The following is a 13509-nucleotide window of genomic DNA, read 5'->3' on the forward strand; positions in this document are numbered from 1 at the left end:
TTAACCCCAAAATTTTCTATAATTACATTTCAACCTTTAGACTTTCTCAAAATTTCACTTTGACCCCTAAACTCTCAAGAAATTACATTTTGTCCCATATTTTTACTAAAATTACACTTTTGCCCCAGAAACTTCGCACCCGTTACATTTTGGTCCTTCTGGGCATGAGAAGACAGCCCCCAATCTGCGTTCTTGTGTGCAGCGGCTTCCACGCCTGGCACCCCCAATGCATGGCCTCCCTTCCCCGCTGCCACCTGAAAACAAAGAAGAAGAGAACAAAACAAGGAGATTAAAAAGAAACAAAATGAGAGAAAGAGGGAGAGAGGATTATTTTTCGGCAGCAAAAAAAAACAACAGTAGAGAAATCAAAAAATCAAACAGCAGCGAGTAAAAGCCCTCACCACCGTCGCTCGACCACCGCCATCGTCATCTTCCCCTTTCCTCCGCCGCCGACTCCTACAACACAATCAACCAACACAACAAGCAAAGAGAAGATAAAAGTGCAGTAAATAAAAAGAAAAAATAGTAACCCAAAGGAAAAAGAGAGAAAAAAAAGAAGAGAAAAGAAAGAAAAAAGGAAGAGAAGGGGAGGCACGCCGGCCACCGCACCACCGAGCGTAAGGAGTGTCGTTGACGGCGCAAAAGGGCTAGGATTCGGGCCGAAGAAGAAGAAGGGAGAAAGAAAAAGAGAGAAAAAGAAAGAGAAAAAAGAAAATAATAAAGGAAATAATAAAAAATAAAAGTAGCAGCCCATTAGACTTAGTAGCCCAAACTCAACAAATTTGTCAAAAAAAAAAGGAAAAAGAGAAGAGAAAAATCTGTAGCAGGCCGAAGCAGTAGGCCCAATCGGAGCCCAAATCCCAGCGCCCAGCAGACTGGTGCCAGCAGCCCAGCAGATCCGACCCGGTTTCTGGCGGCCCACTAAGGCCCAATCTACAGCAAAAAAGGGAAAAGGGCCTGTCTTTCAAACCCATAACTTTGGGCTTTTGGGTATTATTTTTTAAATATATTTTATTTTATTTAATATATTTAAATGGTGTTTAATTTAAGTTAAATTAGTATGTTTAAAAATAGTTTTCATAAATATTATTATGTCATTTCAATTGCATTTTTTTAAAAATAATAACAATAATAAAATTATTTTAATAAATAAGGCAACGAGGCGGTTTAGTATCGAGTCACCGAATTCATCGCTATGTTGGGTGAATATCGATAGCTTGTGTTAAATTCGGGACGCCCTTTTAAAAATAAAAAATTCAAAAATCCTCATATTTAAAAAATTTCTCGTGTTTTAAAATCCTCGTGTTTCAAAATTGTCGTGTTTTCAAAAATTTTAGTGTTTTTAAGAATTTTCGTGTCTCTAAAATTCTCGTGTTTTAAAAAATTTTCGTGTTCTCAAAAATAAAAAATGTTTCAAAAATCTTCGTGTTTTATCAAAAAATCGTATTTTGATCTGGTCGCGATTAACTATTAAATTGAACTCGTATTTTTGAAAATGAAGACAACGTGCGTTTAACAAGATACCAATTTTGGGCGTCGCGAGGGTGCTAATACCTTCCTCGCGCGTAACCGACTCCCGAACCCTAATTTTCTCTGAATTTTCACGCAGACCTAAAATTACATCTTTTTTAGGAAAATTAAAAAAAATTCTTCTAAAAGAGACTTTATTAGGTGTCCGATCACACCTAGAAAAAAGATCGGTGGCGACTCCTTTTCAAATAAAATCGAGGCACTATTTTTAAATTTTCAATAATTAGTTCGACTGGCGCCCATACCCAAAATTTTTAGGTCGCTACAGCTGGCGACTCCACTAGGGACCTTTGAGAGTCGAGTCTGACGTTAAACGCGCGTTATCAAATTTTCAAAAATTCTTGTTCAAATTAATTTTTAATCATGATCCTTGAAATTTTTTTTTCAAAAAAATCATGCATCCGCATCCGGTTTTGAAATTAATATTTTTCTAACCTGTTTTACTTTCGTGTTTTTTTCAGCTTTAAGTTTTGTGGTTTTAGTTTGTTTTTTTAGTAAAAATAAAAATAAAAAGGTTTGTGAGTTTCTCCCCACACACTGTGCACTTGCATTCTTGCATAACATGAGCTCTCTACCCGGGCTCCGTCCGTTTAAGTGGAAGTAAACGCTACGCCTTCGTGAGTTAACTCGTCCCTCCGCACAGGCTAGTGAAATACTTCCGGGTTACATATGACTTATGCTTTCGTGAGTTAACTCGTCCCTCCGCATAGGCATAAGTAAATGTAATCCCTCGAATTGAGCTCGCGAGCCCTGACGGGCGATAACCGAGGCTCCGTACTAGCCTTAGTAGGTGACAGTATGGACAATTCGAGTACCTTTTCTAGAACCGAAACTACATATAGTGAACCGTATGAGCCACCCGAGTAGAACCATACCGAACCTCCGTCCGTCGAATAGTCACCAAAATAAGTACACGGGAGAAACGCCTCTTACCTTTTATTTCTTTTGCATTTACACTTATTTAATGAATTGAGTCTGTTTAATAAATTGGGCCGGATAGATTGCCTGATGGTATGTGGGGTAGGTTTCTTGTAAAGCATATTGGGGCAAGAAAAAAGAAAAAATATGGGTCTTTTCCACCAAATTGCATGATTGAATAGCTTAATTCGTTAAATTTTCCATAGTCTTTATTTTTCTTCTTTCTTCTTTTTATATCTATTGTGATCTCTGACCAAGGTTATTTGTTTTTCATTTTATTTTTCATTATGCATCGTAGACATCTCACTAGGAAGGTGTTGGTTAAAGATTGGTTGCCAAAAACGGGTTTCTGATAGAGGAGTCAATTACACAAGTAACTGAGAAAAATGCCGTAGTTCGAGATTGGTCTTTGAGGACTCAGAAAGCGAAAGGGGATAGTTTAAAAGAAGGATACATCTCTGATCTTCCTGAGTATGTGACTTTGAATGCTCGTCAGAACGATCTCGAAGACTTGACTAGGATTTGGAAACAGTGGGACTCAGATACTAGAAGCATATTCACTGAAAAGTATGGGGATATAGCTCACTTGATAGCAATCGATGTGAACGAGCAGTTGGTCCAAGCCATGGTTCGATTCTGGGACCCAGCCTATCATTGTTTCACTTTCAATCAGAAAGATATGACTCCGACCATAGAAGAGTATGCCGCTTTGCTTCGCATCGATAATGTGCAACTCAACAAGATATATGTGAAGGAGCCTAAACCAATGACCTTCAAGAAAAAGCTAATGAAGTTGACGGGGATGACTGATACATGGGCTGAAAAACAAATAAAGAAAAAGAATGAAGTCAGTTGTGTCTCATGGTTTTCTCTGCGGGAGTTAGTTCAGAATCATCCAGATGTGTTAAAAAGAGTGGATTTATTCGCCTTGGCCGTTTACGGGCTGGTTGTCTTCCCGAAAGTTCTTGGGCATATTGAAGTTACGGTTGTGGATTTCTTCGAAAAGCTGGGGCAAAGAGTCAACCCGGTCCCAACCATCTTGGCTGAGACTTTTAGATCTCTAAATGCTTGTAGGAGAAAAGGGGAAGGACGTTTTATCGGATGCGCTCAGTTACTGAATGTTTGGATCTTTAGCCATTTTTGGAAGGTAGAGCGCACGCCTTTCCACATGTTTTCAAAGACATTCGCCCCGTTGGAAGCACACATTGAAAAAGATTGGCCGAAGGATGTCACTGAACAACATTGGGTCTCGGTTTTTCAGAACCTCCGTGTCGAAGATATAACTTGGAGAGCACCTTGGATTCGTCCCTCTGTCTTATTATACAAGTGTGGAAACCAAGACTGGGTGCCTTTACTAGGATTATGGGGAGGAGTTGGATATGCTCCATTGTTGGTTCAAAGACAGTTCGCTTCGCGACAGTTTGTACCAGTTACCGATGGATTGGCACAATCAGAGTTTGCCTTTATGGGTGAGGGTTACATGAAAAAGGTTCGAGATACTGCGAATTCTTGGAAGCAAATCTACCTAATGGAATTAGCTCTCTATGCTGACACTATCACTGTAGACTATGACCTATGGAGGCAACGGCGAGTGAAGAGTCAAGTAACCCCATCGATTGATGAAGCTTACCAGAATCCGTTCTTAGAGAAAATCTCATCCGAGCTAGAAATTGCAAAACATGAATTTGAACGTGAAAAAGCCAAACTGTTGCGAGATATTAGTTCTCTCTAGGAGGAGAACTACCAGCTGAAGATTGATGTCGAAATTGAAAAATCCAGAACCAAAAAAGTCCAAAAAGAGGTTGAAGTTACGAGAAAGGATTTAAGGGACCTTCATTTGGAAAACAAGAAATTAAGAGGCACTATAAGAAATAGTGGATTGGGCAAAGCATCAGCAGAATGGAAGGAGGAATTAAGCAATATCAAAGGTGGGATGGAATTCTGGAAAGCCAAAGCGAAGAAAGAAGAAGAAAAAGCTGCACGTACTATTGTCACGGGGCTAGACCTTTCGTCTCGCAATCCGTGCGGCCTTAGGAGATCCGTTCGTCCAAACTCGCCCAAGTCAGCCTTAACTCCCAAAAGAGAGGATTCTTTTAGAACTCCTCCAAGGCACCAATTTATATAGCGAAAGCGATTGTGCCAAAAGAAGCCACAAGAGAACAACAGAAAGCTAAAGAAAGAAAGCACACAAAGTGTTTGAGTAAATGCTCAAGAATTCTATTACTCTTAAGAATTCAAGTTACAATGGATGATTTACAAATGAGGGGGAGGCTCTCTATTTATAGTTGAGCTCCCCCAAAACCGACGGTCAAGATACATGTACATCGACGGATGAGATTCACTATATCCCTTGATTTTAGGGATTTACAAGATTTACCATATCAAATCTAATCTAATCTTACAAGATATGATTCTATTCTATCTTCTAAGATTAGTTACAGTTGCCATGTCTTCATCATTGGGCCAACCAGGCTTCAATCTGATAGGCTTCTTTAGTAGCTCTTTGAATCGGGCCAGTTCTTGTGGGCTGAATGTCCCCCATCTAATCGATAGACCTCCATGGGGCGCTTCTTGCGGCATGGTCACGGGCTTTGCACTTTGGCCCGTGACATTCTCCCCCACCCAATCTCGCAACGCCCTCGTTGCGTTTTCTGGATGACACTGGCTTGATTCACTGTGAAACTCTTTCGTTGCCTCGGCTTCTTCCTGACTCGTCTTGCGATCAGGTTGTCCCTTCCTTCGGAACTTATGCCTCGACTTCCGTCGCCTCTTATCTTGAACCGTTCCACTCGTTGGTACATTCTGTTGGCAAGTAGTCTCCACTTTAACTTGCCCCAATTTTGACTTGTTTCTGTTGGAATCCCCTCGATTCTCATACCTCGGCTTCGTACCGCCCACAGTTCCTTGGCCTCCTCGCTTATGAACTTTGAAAGGGCCCCTACGACCTTGCCAAGCCAACAAGTCAGAATTCAAAACACTATCAGAGTGTTTGCAATGTACCTTACTCGTAGCATTTACTCGTCTCGACTGTCCTTGCATCGCTCCTTTTTCCTTGAAGCCCGATGCACAACCCACCTTTCCCAAAGGTGTCAGCTCCACAGTCGATCCCGCAGGCTTCATATCGGTCCTTTGCGCCACTAACACTTCCGAAGAGGCTTTCGTAGCATTCCGTTTTGCCGATTTAATGTTTCTCCCATACGAAACATCTTCGACTAGTTGGATTGATGATAACACCTTAGTCCCAACTTTCACATCCCGATGCACTGGCACAATACTCTTTGTTGATGGACCGGTGGCAATATGGATTTGATCGGCCCCTAGTTGCAGAGTTGCCTGAATCCTAACAAGGAAGTTTAAGCCAAGCACAAAATCGTAATCACTTAATTGGATTACCTCGAATTCTTCTTTGCTCTTCCATTCGCCGATTTGTATTTCCACATCACGAACTACTCCTACAGTTGGGGCTTTCTCAGAAGTTGCTACCTTGATCTTCTTATTCGATTTCCTAATCGACAGACCAAGCTTCTTCGCAGCCTTTTCCGACATGAACAAGTCCGATGCTCCCGTATCAATAAGAGCACTCCGCTTCTGACCCGCAATGTTGACGTCCACAAACATCAACCCATTTCCATTCCTCTTCCCAGGAATGAGAACCATCGAATTGACTTTCGATGTGTTTCCCTTGGTAGGCTTCGCCTCCTCCTTCGGCTCATCATTCTTTGCCGAAATCATCACTTTATTTGGACACTTACGCGCCATGTGTGGTCCTTGACAAAGGAAGCATTTCATCTTCTTCCTCTTGTCCCTCGGGTTGTCTAATCCCCGCTTCGCATCTCGTGGTTTCCCATTGCCACTTGTGCTATCAGTACTGTTGCCCCCATCGCTATGTCCCCTTTCATCTTCTTCATGGTTTCTCTCACCATTGCCCCTTCCATTGGGCTTAGATGCCTCAAGCTTGTCTCCCGCCGGATCAAGCTCAACAAAGGACTCTGCTTCGGCCATGGCTACAGTAAGTTCGGTGATTCCTTGCCTTCGCAACTCCTGCTTTGCCCACGTCTTTAACCCATCCTCGAACCAATAGAATGCTTCTTTCTCGCTCAAGTCGGAGATTTGAAGCATCAACTCGCTAAATGCCCGCACATACTCCCGAACAGTGTCTTGTTGCGTGAGACGACGCAACTTTGCTCGAGCCTCCTTCTCGGCAAACTGAGGGTAAAACTACTTCTTCAACTCTCCTTAAAACTCCTCCCAAGTTCCAATAGCCGTTCCTCCACGTTTCTCATCCGTGGACCTACGTCGCCACCACAAGAGAGCAACATCAGAAAAGTAAATCGAAGCAGTGTTTACCTTAATGCCATCATCCTCGATGCCCATCGCTCGAAAGTATTGCTCCATTTCCCACAAGAAGTTGTCCACATTCCTCGCGGATCGTGCACCCTTAAACTTCTCCGGTTTGGGAACATCCATTGCATGTTGCTTCGGCCTTGAAGACAACATCCCATTACTCAAAGCGGCTTTGTAAATCGCGAGCTCCCCTTTGAGCTCCTCCATTTCTTTCTGCATGGCTAGCACCATATCCTCGAGAGCTTCATCCCTCTCTGCCAGCTTTACCTCAGTGGACTCGAGTAATTCCGTTATCTTTTCCCTATTTGCACCGAGAGAATCCAACACAAAATCTCTGAGTTGCTCCTCCATTGAGTCTAACCCATCTGTGCGTCCCTCGACCAATTCAAGCATCTCTTTCACGTTCCCTACGGATTCCTCAAGATTGACCACTCGATTCTCCAAAGCTGTCAGCAATTCCCTCGAGCGACTGGCTTTTCTAGCCCTCCCACGGGTCTCCATTGGCTCACTCTGACCAACGACTTCTTTTGACATCCCAACAGTGCCTTCGAACCACTCGAATAACTTGGTTCAAAACCTGGCTCTGATACCACTTGTCACGGGGCTAGACCTTTCGTCTCGCAATCCGTGCGGCCTTAGGCGATCCGTTCGTCCAAACTCGCCCAAGTCAGCCTTAACTCCCAAAAGAGAGGATTCTTTTAGAACTCCTCCAAGGCACCAATTTATATAGCGGAAGCGATTGTGCCAAAAGAAGCCACAAGAGAACAATAGAAAGCTAAAGAAAGAAAGCACACAAAGTGTTTGAGTAAATGCTCAAGAATTCTATTACTCTTAAGAATTCAAGTTACAATGGATGATTTACAAATGAGGGGGAGGCTCTCTATTTATAGTTGAGCTCCCCCAAAACCGACGGTCAAGATACATGTACATCGACGGATGAGATTCACTATATCCCTTGATTTTAGGGATTTACAAGATTTACCATATCAAATCTAATCTAATCTTACAAGATATTATTCTATTCTATCTTCTAAGATTAGTTACCAAAATTGCCTAAGTTGCCATGTCTTCATCATTGGGCCAACCAGGCTTCAATCTGATAGGCTTCTTTAGTAGCTCTTTGAATCGGGCCAGTTCTTGTGGGCTGAATGTCCCCCATCTAATCGATAGACCTCCATAGGGCGCTTCTTGCGGCATGGTCACGGGCTTTGCACTTTGGCCCATGACACTATGATAGAGTTGAGGAAGAAAAACGTTGAATACGAAACTGTGACTGCAGAACTAACGGCTAGTCAGTCTGAGCATCAAGAGCTAAAAAGAAAAATTCAAAGTCTAGAAAGTACACTGCAAGCTCATCAGCAACATTTGGATGACCTCTTGAGAGCTTTAGAAGAGAAGAATGGTCAGCATGACAGAGACGTTCGCGCCTATGAAAGAGCCCTCCAAGAAAAGGATATGCATATCGGCAGTTTGATCAATGAAATTCGTAGGGCGGCTGCGCATGTAGTACATTTGTCAGATGAAGCGGAAGTTCTCAGTTGCCAATACCCTCCAAGCCAAAGATCAAGCATATCGGAGTTCCTAGAATGTATAAAGAAACAAGGCGATGTGGCTAAGAAGTTTGTGTAACTGTAAAACTAATATGGCAAAACTTTTTGTAATGGACTCTTTTGATAAATGAAACGCCCAAGTATGGGGCCATTTTGGAATCAACACCTATTTTTGCATATTTACGCATGATTAACATTCATTAATTATTTATTCATTCATTCATTACATGCTCATATCTCTCTAATCATTCGCTAAGGTTAAAACCATCTAATCCACAGTTACCACACTACGAGTCTGGAATCACGTCACTCCTATAGGACGCGCTTAAAAGCTAGAACTATGGATGCCAAACTCAATGAAAGGATGGAAAGGATGGAAAGAACGCAAAGAGAGTTGCAGGAGTAACTGGCCAATTCGCAGCAAGAGGCAAGAGATTTGATGGTGAGATCTCGAGAGGAATCGCTAAAGCAAAGGGATCAAATGACCAAAATGATAGAAATGATGACGGCCTTGGTCAAAGGAAAGGGACCTATGCAGAGCCCTGATGTCGTAGAGCCGCCTCAGTCAAGAGTTAATCAAGACTCACTTTATCCCCCGGGATTTACTCCACCTCATGTCCACGCAATGCGAAGAGGATACCCCCAAAGGGAACCTACAGGCCTGGAACAACATCTTGCTCCATCTGCTCATTTAGGACAAGGAATGTTTGTATCGAACTCTGGGGCTAATCCTTCAGATCCAATTGTTCCAGACCTAGATGATCCTGTAGAAGTAGCAAGGCTGAGAATTGATGACAATAACGCTCAGGATAAGTATAGGATCCTGGAAGAGAGGATCAAGGCAGTAGAAGGCACTGAAGTTTTCTCTACTTTGAGTGCCAAAGAGCTCAGTTTGGTACCTGATTTGGTCCTACCCCCAAAATTTAAGGCTCCTAATTTTGAGAAGTATGACGGAACAAGATGTCCAAAGGCGCATCTGATCATGTTTTGTCGAAAGATGACTGGTTATGTAAACGATGATAAATTGTTGGTGCATTGCTTTCAAGATAGTTTGGTTGGCTCAGCCCTTCGATGGTATAATCAACTCAGTAGAGAGAGAATCCGATCATGGAAGGATTTGGCTTCAGCACTCTGTGAGCAATATAGGCATGTATCGGATATGGTGCCTGATCGACTAACTTTACAAATCATGGAAAAGAAGCCGACAGAGACTTTTCGGCAATATGCACAAAGATGGAGGGATATCTCGGCTCAGGTAGAGCCTCCGTTAACTAAGACAGAGATAACGGTCATCTTCATTAATACTCTCAAAGCGCCATTTTACGATAAATTGGTAGGAAGCGCCACAAAGGACTTTGCGGATATTGTAATATCCGGGGAACTTATCGAAAACGCCGTCAAGAGTGGGAGAATGGAAAGCCCCGAGAGTTCGAAGAGGGCGGTACCTGTAAAGAAAAAGGAGGCAGAGGCCCATATGGTTGGAACCGAGAGCCACTGTGCTCCCATTTCGTACTCCGCCCAATCACGACCTCATTACCGCCCACCTTCAAACTTCTACTTTCCTCCTCAAGGTCCTTACTACCAGGCACCTCCGTCTTACCCTATTTATGCTGTGAATAACCAAAGGCCATTCACCGTGTTCCCGCCAAACACCATGCCTGCACAAAGCCAACCCAAAAATGAACAAAGACCAGCAAGACCCAATCCTGAAAGACCTCAGTTTACTCTAATTCCTGTATCATATGGAGAGTTATACCCAAAACTGTTGGAAAAACAATTAATTTCCCCACATTACATGGCACCCCTGAAGCCTCCATTTCCGAAGTGGTATGATCCTAACGCTAATTGCATGTATCACGCTGGAAATCAGGAGCATTCTACAGAAAACTGCCTTGCCTTTAAAAGGAGGGTTCAAGGTCTCATCGATGCTGGTGTTCTGCGATTTGATGGTGTTAGCAATGTGACGGGAAATCCTCTTCCTAACCATACTAGTGGCAATGTAAATGCGGTGACAAATGAAGACAATTGGCGAGCCAAAGTTCATGTTGCCGAAGTAAGGACACCTTTGCGGAAGGTGTGGGAGATGATGATTGAAAATGGCCTGCTCTGCCCGCCTAGTAGGATTCTCAAGGAGGAAAGTAAAAAAGACCAGAGTTCCTGTGATTTTCATGGCATCGAAGGGCATGATATCCAATCTTGCAAGGAATTTACAAAATTACTTCAGGACATGATGGATAACAAAGAGATCAAGGTCCTTGATAGTGTGGAGAGGGCTGAAGAAGGAGAAATATGTGCCTCTGATAATCAATCGATGGTTCTCCCTTATAGCGTCGATAGACCTTTGGTAATTTATTACGATGCGAAGAAGGAAGAGGTTAGTCGAGAAGTGAAACCAAGTTTGATAATCGAGGTACCTGCTCCTTTCTCTTACAAGGACAACAAGGCAGTACCGTGGAAGTACGATGTCAATATCGTTGTGCCTGGAGGTGAAAAGTCAAAAGTTATGAATGAAGATGTCAGCGGAGTAGGACATTTTACTCGCAGCGGAAGGTGTTATTCTCCCGAGACAGTTGAACCAAAAAAGAAGGTTGCTGGCCTGAGCCAAAAAGGAAAAGCACCAATGTATGAGGTTGAGGATGATGTTGAAACACAACTTGAGCAAGAAGTTAAAAAGGCTGTGAATGAGGAGGAAGCACATGAGTTCTTAAAGTTTATTAAGCACAGTGAATATAGCGTTGTAGAACAATTAAACAAGCAGCCGGCCCGAATCTCAGTACTATCTCTATTGTTGAAATCAGCGCCACATCGAAATGCCTTGCTAAAAGTGTTAAATCAAGCTTATGTCGCGAACAATGTATCTATGGAAAAACTTGATAGGTGGGCAAACAATCTGAATGCAGATAATTTCATCTCTTTTAGTGATGACGAAATACCAACAAATGGTAGGGGCTCCGTAAAAGCATTGTACATCACAACCAATTGCAAAGGTTACATATTACCAAATGTGCTCATCGACAATGGATCGGCACTCAATGTTATGCCTTTGACCACGCTTTCTAGGATGCCGGTTGATATGTCCTATCTGAGGCATTGTCATTCTGTAGTAAGGGCATTTGATAGGACACGGCGAGAAGTCATGGGAAAGATCAAAATTCCTTTAAAAGTGGGGCCATGTGTATATGATATCGAGTTCCAGGTCATGGACATCACGCCTTCATACAATTGCCTCTTAGGAAGACCTTGGATCCATTCTGCTGGGGCGGTTCCATCGTCTCTCCATCAAAAAGTAAGGTTCATCATGGATAGCCACTTGATTATTGTCGATGGTGAAGAAGACATCGTTGCATCGATCTCTGCTGATACACCTTACATCGAAGTAAGCGAAGATGCTGTAGAATGTTCTTTTCGCTCATTGGAATTTATTAATGCGGCATTTGTCGCTGAAGGGAATAAGATCCCCATTCCCAAACTGTCAAGGAATACCAAGATGGGAATTAAGCTGACTGTGGGAAAAGGAGCTCGGGCGAGGAAAAGTTTGGGAAAATATCAACAAGGGATGGTTAGAGCTTTGAAACCAACGAACCACAAGGGTCGATACGGTTTGGGGTTCAAGCCAGATATACATCAAAGAAGGAAACAATTGCAGAAAGATCGACAAAGAAGAATCGCAAGAGCTTCAGGCCAGGATTTAGAATGGGAGCCGTTGGCGTATCCTCCTATGTCAAGAACATTTACATCAGCAGGAGTGATGTACCCAGGGCAGGACAATCCGCAAGTCACATTATTGATTGAAAAGGGTCTTCAGAATATCAGCCTAAATGCTATTGACAATGAGAGTGATGAAATTAAGAATGCTTCAATGATACGCCCTTGTCCTCCAAGATATGTTTTGAGCAACTGGACTGCTGAGGACCTCCTTGTAGTTTTTAAGTCCCCTTCAGAGTAATGCTCAATGTTAACCCTTCATTTTGTGTGTCCTTAAACAGTAGGGTTCCTTTTGTAAGAGCTTATGTTTGCTCTTTATCATTTCAATGAACATTAATGAAGATGCATTTTGTTTTATATTGTCATATTCTTTTCATTAACTTTGTGACTACTCCTTCTGTTCATATCCTCTTCTGGCATATGTCTCATATCATCTCATATCATTGTGTGTTGATTACAATACCTCAATACTCTTCTATAGCCTTTTTCCATTCACCTTTCAGGTGTTCAGATATCAATGGCATGAATAATCCCGTTATGAATCCTGAAATCAATTTTGAGAAGGTTGTTTGTTTAAGAGAATTCGAAGCTGACGGAAATGTTGAAGATTGTGTCTCGTCTCCTGACTTACTGAAAATGGTGGAACAAGAAGAGAAACAAATCCTACCCCATCAAGAATCTGTTGAGGTAGTGAACTTGGGGAGTGAAGAAGAGAAACAAAAAGTGAAGATTGGGACTTCCATTTCAAAAAACACAATGCAAGATTTGATTGTCTTGCTCCATGAATACAAGGATGTGTTTGCCTGGTCTTATCAGGATATGCCAGGATTGAACACGGATATTGTGGTTCACAAGCTCCCACTAAAACCAGAATGCAAGCCCATTCAGCAGAAATTAAGAAGGATGAGACCCGAAATGCTGTTAAAGATAAAAGAAGAAGTCAAGAAACAAATTGACACTGGCTTCCTACAAGTCTCAAAGTATCCAGAATGGGTAGCTAATATAGTCCCAGTGCCGAAGAAAGATGGCAAGGTGCGAATGTGCGTGGATTATCGTGATCTGAATCAAGCAAGCCCTAAGGATAAATTTCCTTTACCGCACATCGACACTTTGGTAGATAATACGGCAAAGCATTCTCTGTTTTTTTTCATGGATGGTTTCTCAGGATATAATCAGATAAAGATGGCTCCCGAAGACATGGAGAAAACTACATTCATAACAATGTGGGGAACCTTCTGCTACAAGGTAATGCCGTTCGGATTAAAGAATGCTGGGGCAACATATCAGAGATCCATGGTGACGTTATTCCATGATATGATGCACAAAGAAATAGAAGTTTATGTCGATGATATGATTGCCAAATCTCGGGAAGAAAGAGAGTATGTTGGGAGTCTTAGGAAGCTGTTTGAAAGATTAAGAAAGTTCCAGTTGAAGCTTAACCCGGCCAAATGTACATTTGGGG

The 13509-nt window shown here is 42.4% G+C and overlaps 1 protein-coding gene across 1 annotated transcript; it reads left to right on the forward strand.

The window, feature by feature from the left end:
• The first annotated feature begins 8844 nt into the window (after positions 1-8844).
• Positions 8845-12288, forward strand: LOC107915390 (uncharacterized). Its single transcript, XM_016844553.2, has one exon. The coding sequence runs from the start codon at positions 8845-8847 to the stop codon at positions 12286-12288; it is 3444 nt and encodes a 1147-aa protein (XP_016700042.2).
• The last annotated feature ends 1221 nt before the right edge of the window (positions 12289-13509 follow it).

The sequence above is a fragment of the Gossypium hirsutum genome, chromosome D10 (genome assembly GCF_007990345.1).
Source record: "Gossypium hirsutum isolate 1008001.06 chromosome D10, Gossypium_hirsutum_v2.1, whole genome shotgun sequence".
In the NCBI taxonomy this organism is placed as follows: Eukaryota; Viridiplantae; Streptophyta; class Magnoliopsida; order Malvales; family Malvaceae; genus Gossypium; species Gossypium hirsutum.